The following is a 13,605-nucleotide window of genomic DNA, read 5'->3' as shown; positions in this document are numbered from 1 at the left end:
AGTTGGTGCCAGAGGAACGAAAGAGTCCAGAGGGGAAGTATTTGGTAAGGGAGCGTTGACTATAGAGTGGTCCCTGACCCCAGATAATCATCTGAAGTCTACTTTATTTCATCCACAGTCCCTTCACCTTTGACCCCCCCAGTCACCTTACATCCACTCCTTCTTACCACTATTCCATGACTCCTCCTCTTCTCTGCGTGGGCCGAGCAATGTGGTCCCCATTCCTTATTTCATCTCTGCTTCAGTGAACTCCACAATGCCTCTCTGAAAACTGTGGTTACTCCCAGCAGGCCACGATGAGGGGCAAGGGGCCTGGCATCTTGTAATTAAAGTCAGTCCCTTCCTCTCCATAGTAATGCTGCATGGAATGGGACACTTTGGAGCTTAAAGAATGTCATTTTAAATAACAATATTATTTTTATATCTCCATTTTTGCAGCACATTTTTAATTGAGTTTAATGTGCAAGGTAATGTTAGTATGTAGGAGAGAGACAAGGCGCAACAGCAATTGGAAATGCAACCAACATCCTTAGGGCGACAAACATTTGCAAATAACATCTGCAACTTTGTATGGTAATGTAAAGGATCACTATTTTTATGTGGAGAAATATTAGTATATTAAACCTTGAGTGAGACTTTTTGGGAATAGTATACACTGCAAAATGGACCACGTCTAGAGGCACCTAATGTTGGCAGGTAAGGCACAGTAAGCTTAAATGATTTGGCCGGGATCTCACACTTTGTGGCAAAGCCGGAATTTAAGACTAGTCTGAAATGTAGGTACCTAACCAAATATCTTACCAGCTGACGTTGGTACAAATATGTGCTAATGTTTAGGGTTAAAAACCTAAAATAATACTCCATTTTACACAAATGACTTTATAAGTGCACAAGTCACATGAAACACCAACTTGACAATGTATACATTATTGTAGAAACATGTTTATTAACAAGTGCATGGGGTAATATTGATTTGCATCCTAAATGTCATGGAGAGGACCACTTCTCTTTACACTTTGCAGTTTCAATTGATTCGACCTCACAGTTAAAAAGTAAATAGTAAAACACTGGGGAAATAGCCTTCACTCACACTTTTCCACTACATGCTTGGAAAAGTGTACATGCCTCTCACCATTAACGATTGTGGTAGCCATCTACAATGGATTCCTTTGGAATCTGCCCACATTTAACATGTGTAAAAGCCACGCAGATTCCATAGTTGTCTATTGCTTTTCTGCCAGGTTAAAAATACATGCTGATGAAAAATTAAGCAGATTTAGCAGGGGGACCTGTAAGGGCCCGGCTGAACATGTTAAGTCGGCTCTGCTCTGCAACTTCTCCTGCCAAATGGTGCTAAATCCTGCAAGTGTAAAAAAGTGTCAGTAACAGCTTTTATAAGCCAATTCTTTCACTCAGCATGACTTGGAAACTGATACCCTATGATTGTAGCTTTTTTTCCCAACCGTGAATGTAAGCCTGCAAGTTCTGGAATGAAAATTAATATGAAACAAGAATACATTTTGTAACCCTCCTTTGCCTTGTTGCGCTCTGATTCACTTGTGTACTAGGGCAATAGAAATAAAATATCAATATCAATATCAAAAATCTTCCATGGACACAAAATAAAATACACACTTTTAGCTTGGTCTGTGACCTCATAATTTCGAATAATTCCACCATTTCACTTAAATTGCGTATTAAAACTGTGTATAAGTCTAAGTAAAAACCTACCACAGCAATTGTCACTGCCAGCTACCTATCCCTTCACTAATCACTTCCCCTTGTAAATGGTCTGATTGTGAGACATGCTAAAAAGAGAAGGTCACACGGGATGGCCATGTTGTGAGACATACTAAAAAGAGAAGGTCACAGAGGACCGCCATGTTGTGAGACATGCTAAAAAGAGAAGGTTACACAAGAAGGCCATGTGCACGCCTGGCTGTTTGTCTTCGATGTCAGAGGCAGAGCAAGGGAGTCTGTGGACATTTGTCCCTTGTCCAACTGTTAAATCTGCCTCTGGCGCAGAGATAGCATCATCCAAATTATGCAGGAGGATTCACTTGTTTCTATGCTATGCTCCTTTAGACACCCTACAACAGAATCCCATGTTTTAACCAACTACTTTAAGGTGTTCACAACTTGTTGCAAATCTTGATACTTTAACAGCATTTGGCTTAAGGATTTAGTATATGCATAATAAAAATATCTCGATTCTGAGCCGAAATAGTCAAAAACCTGACCCTTAAAACCTTACTTCCATAACCTATGACCACACTAACTTTCCATTCCCTCAGAATTATGAGAAGGCCGGAATTGTAATTATCTTCATAACTTAATTTGTATACATCACACCGGATTCATATTTACACAATACCAAAAGGCTTCTTATCCCCTTTAATGAGTCCAGGATGAGCTCACTTGGACATACGATTCTCTTGTAATTAAAGAAAAGGTGACCCAATGTGAATCATGTGGTAAGGCATTACATGTGCCCCTCAGCTCCATAATATCCCCACACTTTTTTTAAACATTTGTTTCTGTTCTTGTGACCTTACATGACCGGGACCTGATATGAACATCTGCTTATTGGCAGTGTCTGTTTGTTACATGATGTTTGAAGATCCATTAGTGGCTCTGAAGCCATTTTCTTGAGGTCGAGTCAGCTCTGGAAAGGTCATTTCTGATGGCCACTGATGCACAGCTAATGGGGAGACCTGACCTTAAAGGTCATTTCTGATGGCTGTGTTATCTCCAACTCCCACAATTTTGATCTAATTCCCTGTTATTTCTTTGTATTTTTAACTGTACCAGGCCTGCTTTTCCCAGTGGGCCCAGTCCACAGGTCTGGAGTTCAACGTTTCAAAGGCACATCACTTTCAGTTCAGTGGGAAAAACACCAGCTGCATCCATACTTCAGAAAATACAACGTTAAATTGACAAGATGTGCTTACATGTAATATTTAGCATTATATCTGAGTATTTTCTTTATAATACAGTCTTTCTTGTCATACAGTTTGGACAGATATGAGTTCACTTTTGGTATTATTCAGACATAGGCCACAGTTACATAGAACATTCTTGTTCACGTTTCCAACAAGTAAGCCTTTCCATTTAAATGTCAGTTTATTTGTGAAAAGTGTCCGAAATATTCTCTGAAATATGTCACTTGGCTTTACTTTTTAAATGAAAGGCACAATTCCTTCTTGGTATTTTTCACATGCCTAGCATTTCAACGTATCTCTTCCCATGTGTACTGATGCCGCTTTGAATCTGTCAAAAGGTGCCTTTTCCCAGTTTACCCGAAGCCAGCATCTGCAGCACCACATGTCATTGCCCATTCATTGGGCATATCCAGCAGTTTTTCAGGTAGATTCCCTTTCACTTGTGCACTTGTCCATTGTAGTAGAATTTAACTAGGCCCATCAACTTTTCATTTCATTGGGCCTTATGTCAGAAATCAATGTTTTGTACTAAGCTTTTATGTTTCAATGGTACTCCAGATTAGCCAGCTTCACTCTCACAAGAGGGGCCCAGCATGGCCTCTCCATCTCTGTCACTCTGGGGATGTATTTTCACCCCACGGGTCATTTTGTTGCTATGCACAGGGTGAAAGCCCGACTGCTAGGTCCCAAGTAGTTTGTGAGTGACGACAAAGTGCTGTATTTGTAAATAAGCAACTTGATCCAAAATTTCCATTATAAAACTGACATTAGTAAAGGACGATAATTGGCTGGATCTAACAGATCAAGAGAAACCTTTTTGATGATGGGCGTATGCAGGTTTCTTTCAGCGTGCTTGGTATGAGACTGGTGGCAAAAGTCTTGTTTACAATTGCATGAATGGCCTGTGCCAGGCACGGAGAGCATTCTTTAATAATTTTGCCATGGCATATGTCACTAGAGCAATTTGTTGCTTTAAACTGTTGGATGGCATTTCCCACTTCACTGGTGAACACAGACCGGAAGGAAAATGGAGGGATTGAATTCTGTACAGCTTTCGAAGGTCCAACGAGATTGGAGAGAGTCTCATAAGGCGGTTTAGATGGTATCTTAGCTTCGATGGTGTTCATGATCTTAAGAAAGTTCCACAAAAAAAAATCATTCTGAGGAAGCAAGAGGGCCAGTGGAAATGACATGCCCTTTCTCAAGAGTGTGCAATAGACTGAACTCTTTCGAATAATTCGCAGCCAGGGAGATATGGTTATATATCTCCTTCCTGCTTGATAGTAGGGTTGCCCACTTCTGCTTATGCTCTGTGAGAACAGATTTGCCCCGTTTTCTCTCAGCTCGCCGTTTGATCATACGATTGTTCATGGTAGGGCTATCAACAGTTAGATTGTGCTGTAACCTAACTGTTTTTAGCCTAAGTGGGGAAACAAGGTGCATGGCAGCTTTTATAGGGGTATGATAGCAATCAACTTTCTGTTCCAGTGGTTTTTCAAAGAAAGACATTAGGGGCATAAGCAAGGGATTCATGGTCTGGCAGGTATTTCTACTGGAAATACGACAAGAAATTCTAGTTGTGCTAACTGGAGAGCATGTTATTTTCCCAGGCATAGCTAGCTCAAAGTATAATATAGAGTGGTCGGACCATGGACATTTAGAGGGATTGATATTTGAGCAGACGGTTAGCAAGGTGTTCTACTTTATGTAGGCCGGATATATTTAATTCTAAAAAACCTAATAGGTAACTTATGTATTACATACGATATTATGATCTTGGGGTTTGGATGACATTTATGAACCAACCGGGCTTTGGTTTATCATGTCACCAAAAATATGCAAATTTCAGCAATCCTTCTTCAGTTTTTCATATTTACTATTGAAATAACCAGAACCCCTTCTTAATGTTTGTATGCTATTTATTCAAGCATCCACTGTCTGGCATCTTCGTACGAGCAGTGGTTCGAGACATTAAAATCATGGGGAGAAAATAAACATGGCAGCAACAGATGCTAGACACAGAGAGAAACGCCTGGTGGAGGGAGAGAAACACATACTCATGTTCAATGTCAGAAGAAGAGCAGAGACATTGTCATTCTTTGTTTAGATTTTTGGCTAAAGATTCAGGGCCACGTTCTGATCCTGCAGGATGGGCCAAGGAAAAGAGCTGTGCCATTACTGGGACAGATCGGTAGGGTTATTTACCTCAATTCTGATTGTCTCCATGCCTAGCAGAGATGGCTCAGTGATTCACATGAAGCATGAGCAAAGACCTGTTTTTTTGCTCTTAACCTCATGCATTCTGAAAATCCATGGAGATCACTGCTCTGAAAGGTCATGGATGCCAAAAGCTATTGATGCACTGGAAGTAAGAATTGCAACCAACCAACATTGGTTTTGAGGACTTGCGTCTCATTTCTGCAGGTGAAGATTATGGTGTGCAATCCCTCAAACTGGTCCTATTCCATGCATTTCCACTGCCAGATGGAAACAGCCAGTGCTACGAGGAATGGAATATGCAGACCTTTCTGTTGCAGAGCCATTTTGCCCAGAAATTCAGTGCCTGCTAAGATCAGCGTGTGGCCGTCAGCGGAGATAAAGTTGTAGTTCTGCTAAAAGTAAAGGAAATGTATATGACTCTCTGGTGTTACAAGAGCAAGAATGTGCATCTTGTGGCAATGCCATGAGACTTCACCAGAGAGTTAACCGATCTTCTGCTACTATTGTAAGGGATGTGTTTAGATGTAGGTGGCATGAGAGGGTGTCTGCCAGCTACACAGGTTTTGGTGCTCAACCAATTAAAGGACGGTGGAAGACCGGCCTACCATCAGCTATTTCCCCACTAGCCGTTACTGCCAAAGAAGATCCCTGATGCAAGGTCTAGTTGAATATTCTATGAATACAATCATTCATTCTTCTTAGGCTAAATCTCCTGATCTAACACCCCATATTGCAGCAATACTACCCCAGAATTCGGGGACAAGAAACAGGCTTCATTAGGGCTTAGTATTAATTTAACAATGACTAAAAACCAAAGGTGGTTGCTGGGCAAGTCACCAACTACATTGTGCAAGTCTACAAAAAGAGAATTCGCCTGCCTGCACAGATCTTGCAAATTCACAAAACGCATGCAAAGATTTGAATAAGGTGCTGAAACGCCCCAATACAGGCTGCTCTGTCTGTATGTGCGAGGAGGTGCAGGAGCTCCCCCTCGCACACACAGACATGCAGTTCCCCAGCCAGCATTTCCAATGAGTTACGGAAGGCTGGCTAAGCAAAACACCCCCAGCCTTGCATGGCTCATTGAGAATTTGAGGCTGGGTAACTGAACTGCAATGCCCGAACCAAAAATGCAAAATGCTTGTGTGGGCCAGTTTTTTAGGTCAAAATCGGCCAGTTTTTTGGCCAATGTGGGTCAGCGGGATGATTTACTTCACTATGCAGCTGGTAGTTCTGATGGTTGTTGCTGAATTAATATTGTTTACATATCACAATTTGCTTCTGTTTTAGCAAAAAACACCCTTGGGTACTATCTAAACAGCCTTTCACTAAAGGAATGCATTGCCATTTGCAACTGTGGGATTCTTTTTCATTGGTGCCCGAGACAGTTTTATGCTCCAGTCCCACCCTGTGAGCCGCCCCAGATAATTTCCTCGATTTAAAAAAAAAAGAAAATGTTTAACAAAAGAAAAGAATTTAGGCTTGGCTCTCACACCCCCCTTTGAATGTGGCCACGGCCCCCTGGTGGGGTGGGGGTTCACACCACAGTTTGAAGACCACTGCCTTAGAATATGGCCAGAAATCCAGAGATATTTCATACTGAAAAAATACTACAGTATTCAATTTAAAATCACTCCCCCAATTTCACTTCCCTTCCTTACCCTACTGATAAAGGATTCTTGTGGACAAATACCTAATTAAATTGTGGCTTTTATACTCCCTTCTGGGATTTTCTTTTAAGACACAGAACCGGCATTGACCCTCCCAGATGAAGGCAGTAATATGCAGTGGCCTAGGCCCACCAGTCTCTACTCAGGAATTCTCCTCAGGGAATCTGGTCTTCTTTTAGGAAAAGTCTGCTTCAGGCTTCCTCTGCATTGGGTCATGCTAGGGACTCCTCCCATCATCTCAAGTTATTATCATACTTCAGCACTCATTGATCTGGTCAGGAATACCCCATCTGCAGACTTTCAGAATCCCAGAGCTCCTCTGCTTTCTACGAGTTTAAACTTAAATAGACTCTACATTTTACCATACTGTCTTATTTAACATCATATTTGATTGGTTGAGTCTTTCCACTCATTCTCTTAAGAAGTGAACACCCCCAGAGACTATTTTCTCTTACTTTAGAAGTCAAAATAGTTCACACATATGGTTTTGTCAATTTGGACTCAATTTCATATTTTCTTTCCTAATGTTCATTCACAATTTTTCCCATCATGAAAGTATATCTTTTTCGGAATTGCAGAGCAGGCCCTCATTTCTAGACATGTTACATGCCTCTGCAGCATGTCATATGGTAATGTTATTCAAATTAAATACTTGTATTAATGAATATTCATATGTCATATTTAGTCTCCTTTCATGGGGCTTGGTCTGCCGATTTCAGAACAGTTGTTGCTTTCCCGGTAGACCACAACATTGTGGAGTTATCGAGAGAATCATGTTCTGCATTATGTGAATATTAAATATATATATATTATTCTGTGCTTGGAGCTAAACATGAACTGATATACGCTTGACTTATGTATCTCGGGAATCAACCATCCATTAAGAGCTTGACAGTTGATATTTTATTGGCAAGTTAGAGTTCAGAAGAGGTCTAAGTAAAGTGTAGCCAAGTCCTTTATAGCCAATTATGTGAATGGCCGGCCTTTTAATCTGTGGCCATCTGGAATCCATAAAGTAAGATACACATCATGATCATGGACATCTATTTTTCAGTGTGTATTTCAGCCTTACTTTTCAGTTTTTCTCCAGGTGTTGAGCATATTCAACTCGGGCTAATAGCTTTGTTTGATGAAAGATAAGAGTCTGCCTATTACAGATGGCTAACTCGAGATGTATGTATTTGTTTTTCAGGAGTCTCCCCACCAGAAAGCCATGGCTTTGGGACCCTCCACCAATCATGCAGGCACCCCATTCGCCGCTGGGAAGATAAGAACATCTGGTCGCACCGGCAGAATGTCAGCTACCACGAGGGCAGGCTGAAGATCACCCATGCTGGCAAATACTATGTATATTCCCAGATCTATTTCCGCTACCCTCAACAAAGCGAGCATGCTGCCCATGCCACCAGTCAACAGCTTGTGCAGTGCGTTCACAAGAAGACCTCCTATGTGCACCCCATCCTGCTCCTCAAAGGCGTGGGAACCAAGTGCTGGGCACCCAATGCTGAGTACGGCCTGCACTCTGTGCATCAGGCCGGGGTGTTTGAGCTAAGAGCCGGAGATGAGCTGTTTGTATCGGTCTCTAGCCTGGCAATGCTTGTGCATGAAGAGACTGCTAGCTATTTTGGAACTTTCAAACTGGACGGGTAATGAGACAGCAGTGAAAGAAGACCCTTTTTATGGCTGTGCCACTCTGACACACCACAGCCGCCCTTGGAAATTTGGTGAGTATACGTTGGAAGGGACCTATCAACATTTGCAACAATGGTAAAAATGCTACGCAAGTGAAATACTAAAAGCAATTTTTGGATCAGAATAGGTAGGACCAAAATAATGTCATTTACCCGTTTGACATACAAGACAAAGTGTCTAAACACAAGTGGTATACGTCCATCAGGTTGGATCAATTAGTCCCAGTCCCACTCAACTCTCCAACTGAAATACATAGAAGAAAAAGTTACATTATGAAGGAGTGACAAATACATTGAAAATAACTTGCCTGGTCAAACGGCCATTCCAGCTATTCCATGCACACTAATTCATCATCCAACGGGAAGATTCCGCCATTTAATTTGCAAAGCATGTCAGAGGGGACATCCCCTATACAAGGGGCACTTCCCCATTTGCTATCAGAGAAAAGAGACTTTTACTACAACTCAACCTAGCATCAACAGTTCCATTGGAATCTGGTCCTGTAAAGCACCAGACCTTAAGATGTGAAATCTTGTTGCAATAGAAGCCTATCTGAACAAAGAATGACTCTCGAGATTTACTCTCATACAGCGCCCCAAGTGTTATGCACTTAACCTGCCAAAGTGACACTGAGCCCATAGTGGCTTTGTGTCGAAATCTGAATTCTTCGCCTTCCATTTGAGGGAGGTTTCATCAGCACACTGGCCAGTCAGCGAGAAACTGCCTGAACCAAGTGGAGAATCGTCTGGTGAGTATTTCATCATATTGATGACATTGGACCATGGAATGGGACATAACTATGTGGCACTTTTTCCCTTTATACTGTATTCTTTATGTGAAGATCATGTTCTGATCCTCTGCCGCAAAAAAAGATCAAAACTGAAGACTTAACCAATCAAGAAGGACATTCTTCCCCTGTGCTTCAGGTGAAGAACATGCTTGGACTGCATTCTGCTAAAGAAAAGATCAAAGGTGAAGATTTAGCTGCTCTGCTCAAGAAGAACATTTCTTCCCCCGGCCTGTCTTCTTTAGGTGAAGAGCATGCTTTGATGTTCTGCCGCTAAAGAAAAGATCAAAAACAAAGACTTGGTCAAACAAGAAGGGCTTTTCTTCCCCATCTCTGGGTTCTTCAGGTGAAGAGTATGTTCTTACTCCTTGCTTCTAAAGAAACTATCAAAGTGAAGACTCAGCCACTCAAGAAAGACTTTTTCCCCTATCTTATGTTCTTTGGGTGCAGAAGACGCTCTTACTCTATCCTGCTAAAGAAAAGATCAAAAGTGAAGACTTAGCCACGCAAGAAGAATATTTCTTCCCCCATCCTTTGCTCGTTAGGTGGAAACATGCTATTAAGCCCTACCACTAAAGAAACCATGAAACACGTAGACCTGGTCAGCCAAGAAGGACTTTTCTTCCCCAATCCCCACGTGTGAAGCACTCTCTGCCACCATGCCACTAAAGAAAAAAGGAAGCTGAGCCACTCAGGATGGACATTTCATCCCCCCTCTTCTATTCTTCAGGTGAAGAGCATTCTCGAATACCATGCCGCAAAAGAAAAAAGAACAAATGAAGACTTGGCCACACAAGAAGGAAGTTTCTTTCCCATCCTGTCTTCTTCAGGTGGATCTTCTAGGTCTATGCTGTTATAGAATAGATAGATATAGATGTGTAAGCCTTACAGGAAGGACTGGATGCATAGTCACACGAGGCTCATGCTATTGAACTCCTACGATGAACCATGTACGTAAACTAGTATTGGAGCATCAAGAGCCTTTTGTACTGAGCATCAAATATTGTGGTTAGGAATTTCAATCCGTCTAAAACTGTATCACTGGTCTCAGCAAGGGAACATTTCTGGGAGTGATTAGTGGGAGTTCACATACTCACCGGGTAGTTCAGAGAGACAAAAGGTTTTTTGGAAAGCCTCAGTGGTGGTGAACCTGCAGATATGCTCCATGTATAGCAGGTCCTGAGCTTTCGAACTGTGTTCTGATTGAAAGGGTAAGCCCAGGTCTCCACATCACCACAGACTCAATGCAGCACTCGGTGCCGGCTGCATTCTGCGAAATGTACTATTGTCATTCATCAATCGGCACATTGGTGTGTAATACCCGCTTACAGCGTTTGTAAACAGAAACACTGTGGGAGTGTCTCTGGTGAGAAAGTTATCGGGTAACATGTTTGAGCGATCTTAAATAGAAAGAGAGCATAGCAGGAAAGCGATTTTGTACAAGGTGGTATGTCTGAGAAACCAATTCCAGTACATTTAAACCCATGTTAAACATTTTGTTTAATATAACAAAATTACAAACTAAATTGTATGGGCCAACCATGTCTTCACTGTAGCATATTTAGGAAGACTTGAGTTTGGGGTTAGGTTTCTAGAGGAGTTTACGATGACATCTTCTTGCCTTAGAACTAGACTCTTACCATTTTATAAATATGCTTCCCAACATCTCTATGTACATATACCCTCTGCAGTAATTAGATCTAGCAAGAAGTGGGCTCATTAGAACCACCTGGACCGTAAAGTCCCTTTTTGTCTCTTTGTTACTATGTAACATAGTGTTAGTTTCAGCAGTTTCGTAATCTGCTGGTATCAGTAAGGTTTAATGCAGCGAACCAAAGACTCGGCTGCTACTCTCAACTTGGTGAGTTGATGTTTCTTTTGCTTATGCTGAACTAGGCTTTGGGTTAAATGCATCACTATTCGTATTTTAATGTGCATCAACATCCAGACAGACGATGCAGAAATTGATAAATGGAGCAAATCCCAGAATTCACATGTCTCACTGCGAAGACAACCCATTGGACATCAGCTAGACCAAGCTGTCCTGGTTATGGAGATAATGGCGAGAACTGCATCGGTCACCATGCCGCCTGCAATGGAGCCCAGACACCATCCCGCGTCCCAGTGAGCTCAGTAACCATACTGCATGCCACTGAGCCCAGTCATCCTGCGTGCCACTGAGCCCAGTGCGAGTGCCAACTGATACTTCTGTTATTAGTCTTTTTTTTATTTTGTAATACAACTGTAGTACTTAACATGCATTAAATCATTTTTTTAATCTGTGCTTCTGATGATCATTTATAACATTTATGCAAATCAGGTATACATGGTATCTATATGTATTTGTATTGGATTTGATTTATATAGCACTTTACGCCAAATCCCTTGTCCAAGAATAGGAAATCAATATGAATAACATAATCCAGGTAACAGAGAACAGCAGAGGGGAGTGAAACTAGAGTCAGTTGTTGGAAACAGTGGATAGCAGATGGGTTTTGTGATTGGTTCAAAAGATACAGAGAGAGGAGGAAGAACAAATCAAATGAGGGAGAGAGTTCCGGTGCTTAGGGGCAAGTAAGGCAAAGGAACGAAAGCGAGAGGACGCACGGGCGGGTTTAAGGACAGAGAGAAGGAACTGATTCTGAGAACAAAGAGCACGGGGAAGACAGTATAGTGAGATAAGTGAAAAGAGATAAAGGGCCAAGAACACGGATTCATTTAAAGAATGGAGAGGAAGTGATAAAGGAGATGAGATTCAAAAGAGGGGGAAGAGATGGAGAGGACGCAATAGAAGGTCGACAGGAAAGCTAGAAGAGGAGACTAATAGAGGAGATATAGACAGAACGAAGAGGAACAATATGAGAGGCAGGAAGGCTGGTTAGAAGGGCTGAGCAACAGTCAATGCGAGAGAAGACTATGCTGGAAAGAAGAAGCTTGGTGGCATGAAGGGAGAGACAGGGCCAAGCACAGCGGCTATTGAAAAGAGCATAGCGACAGGATTGAGAGTAGAAGAGATAGGAAGAGGAGAGAGGGAAGTGTCAAAATTTACACCCAGGTTTCAAGCAGAGGGGAGGAAGGAAGGAACGAACGAGAGGGAGGGAGGAGGAATTGTAGATGAAAAAAATAAAACCTCAATTCTTGAGGGGTTGAGGTGAAGAAAATATGTCATCCAACTTTGGACTCCAAAGAGGCAGTTAGACAGTAGAGTGAAGGGTGTCTGTGAAAGAGGAAAAAGAGAAACGGATTTAGGTGTTTCAGCATAAAAGTGAAAGGAGACATCAGTAATGTATAAAGAGAGAAAAGCAAGTGGTCAAGGACAGACCCTTGAGGGACGCCATAAAGAAGGAAACTAAGGAGAGTTATGGCTAGCCCAAATCACAGAGCAGGAGTGGTGAGGGAGAATGGAACCAGAGAGACCAAGATTGGAAAGGGTAGAAATAAGAACGGAGTGATCTGCAGAAAGATCAAGGAGGATAAGGTCAGAAGAACGTTTAGAGTGTTGGGCTGTGAGAAGAGTGTTGGAGACATGAAAGAAGGCAGTTTCAGTGGAGTGGGATGGTCAGAATCTATATGGAAGTGGAGGCAGAAGACAGTGAAGATTGAGATAGGCAGAAGCTTGAGAGTAGATGGCACACTCAAGAAGTTTAGAGAGGAAGGGAAGAAGAGATATGAGATGAAAGTTAGCGGGAACCGAGGGATAGTGAGATGGTTTCTTCATAATAGGAAGAATTAGTACTTGTCTGAAAAGAGAAGGAAAGCAAGAATTATTAAGGGAGAAGTTGAGGAGGCAAGTAAGATAATGGAGGAGGTGGGGATACATTTGTGGGATCAGGGCAGAAGGAAGGGGGTCAGAAGGTGAGGCGGTGGGATGGGCTTGTGTGAGAAGGGCAGAAGTGTCTAAATCAGAGAGAAAAGAAAAGGTGAATAGTGAGTTGCGTGGGTCAATAACAGGAGGTGGGCGTGGAGAAGCGGAGGTAGTGGGGAGTTGCAACTTTAGAAGTAAAGAAGTTTGCTAAATCAGAAGATGTGTGATGATAAGAGGGAGGGATCAGAGGATCAAGGGGAGACAAAAGTATGAGGAAGCTGGAAAAGGCAACAAGGTGATGGGAAAGTGGAATTTCAGAGAAATAGGATTGTTTTGCATTAAGCAAAGTAAGAACATAGGGAGAAACTAGAGACGAAAGCGCAGAACGATCAGTAGACCAGAACCTTTTCCAGCGACGTTTAGCTTTGCGAAGGCTGGATTGGAGTGAGGTAAGGACAGGAGTAAACCAAGGTTGAGGGGGTTTACGGG

At 42.1% G+C, this 13,605-nt stretch overlaps 1 protein-coding gene across 2 annotated transcripts in view; it reads left to right on the top strand.

Moving 5' to 3' along the window:
* LOC138570083 (tumor necrosis factor ligand superfamily member 10-like) overlaps positions 1–11,595 on the top strand; it is an 88,482-nt gene extending 76,887 nt beyond the window's left edge. For both annotated transcript variants that reach the window (XM_069648668.1, XM_069648667.1), the window contains one exon: positions 8,025–11,595. In XM_069648668.1, the coding sequence (XP_069504769.1) occupies positions 8,025–8,482 (458 nt within the window). In that variant the 3' untranslated portion in view covers positions 8,483–11,595. The remainder of the gene's footprint in view (positions 1–8,024) is intronic.
* The last annotated feature ends 2,010 nt before the right edge of the window (positions 11,596–13,605 follow it).

The sequence above is a fragment of the Ambystoma mexicanum genome, chromosome 2q, assembly GCF_040938575.1.
Source record: "Ambystoma mexicanum isolate Mex_15411 chromosome 2q, UKY_AmexF1_1, whole genome shotgun sequence".
Taxonomy (NCBI): Eukaryota; Metazoa; Chordata; class Amphibia; order Caudata; family Ambystomatidae; genus Ambystoma; species Ambystoma mexicanum.
Note: the sequence above shows the minus strand (reverse complement) of the source record. Positions and strands in the feature narration are given on the sequence as shown.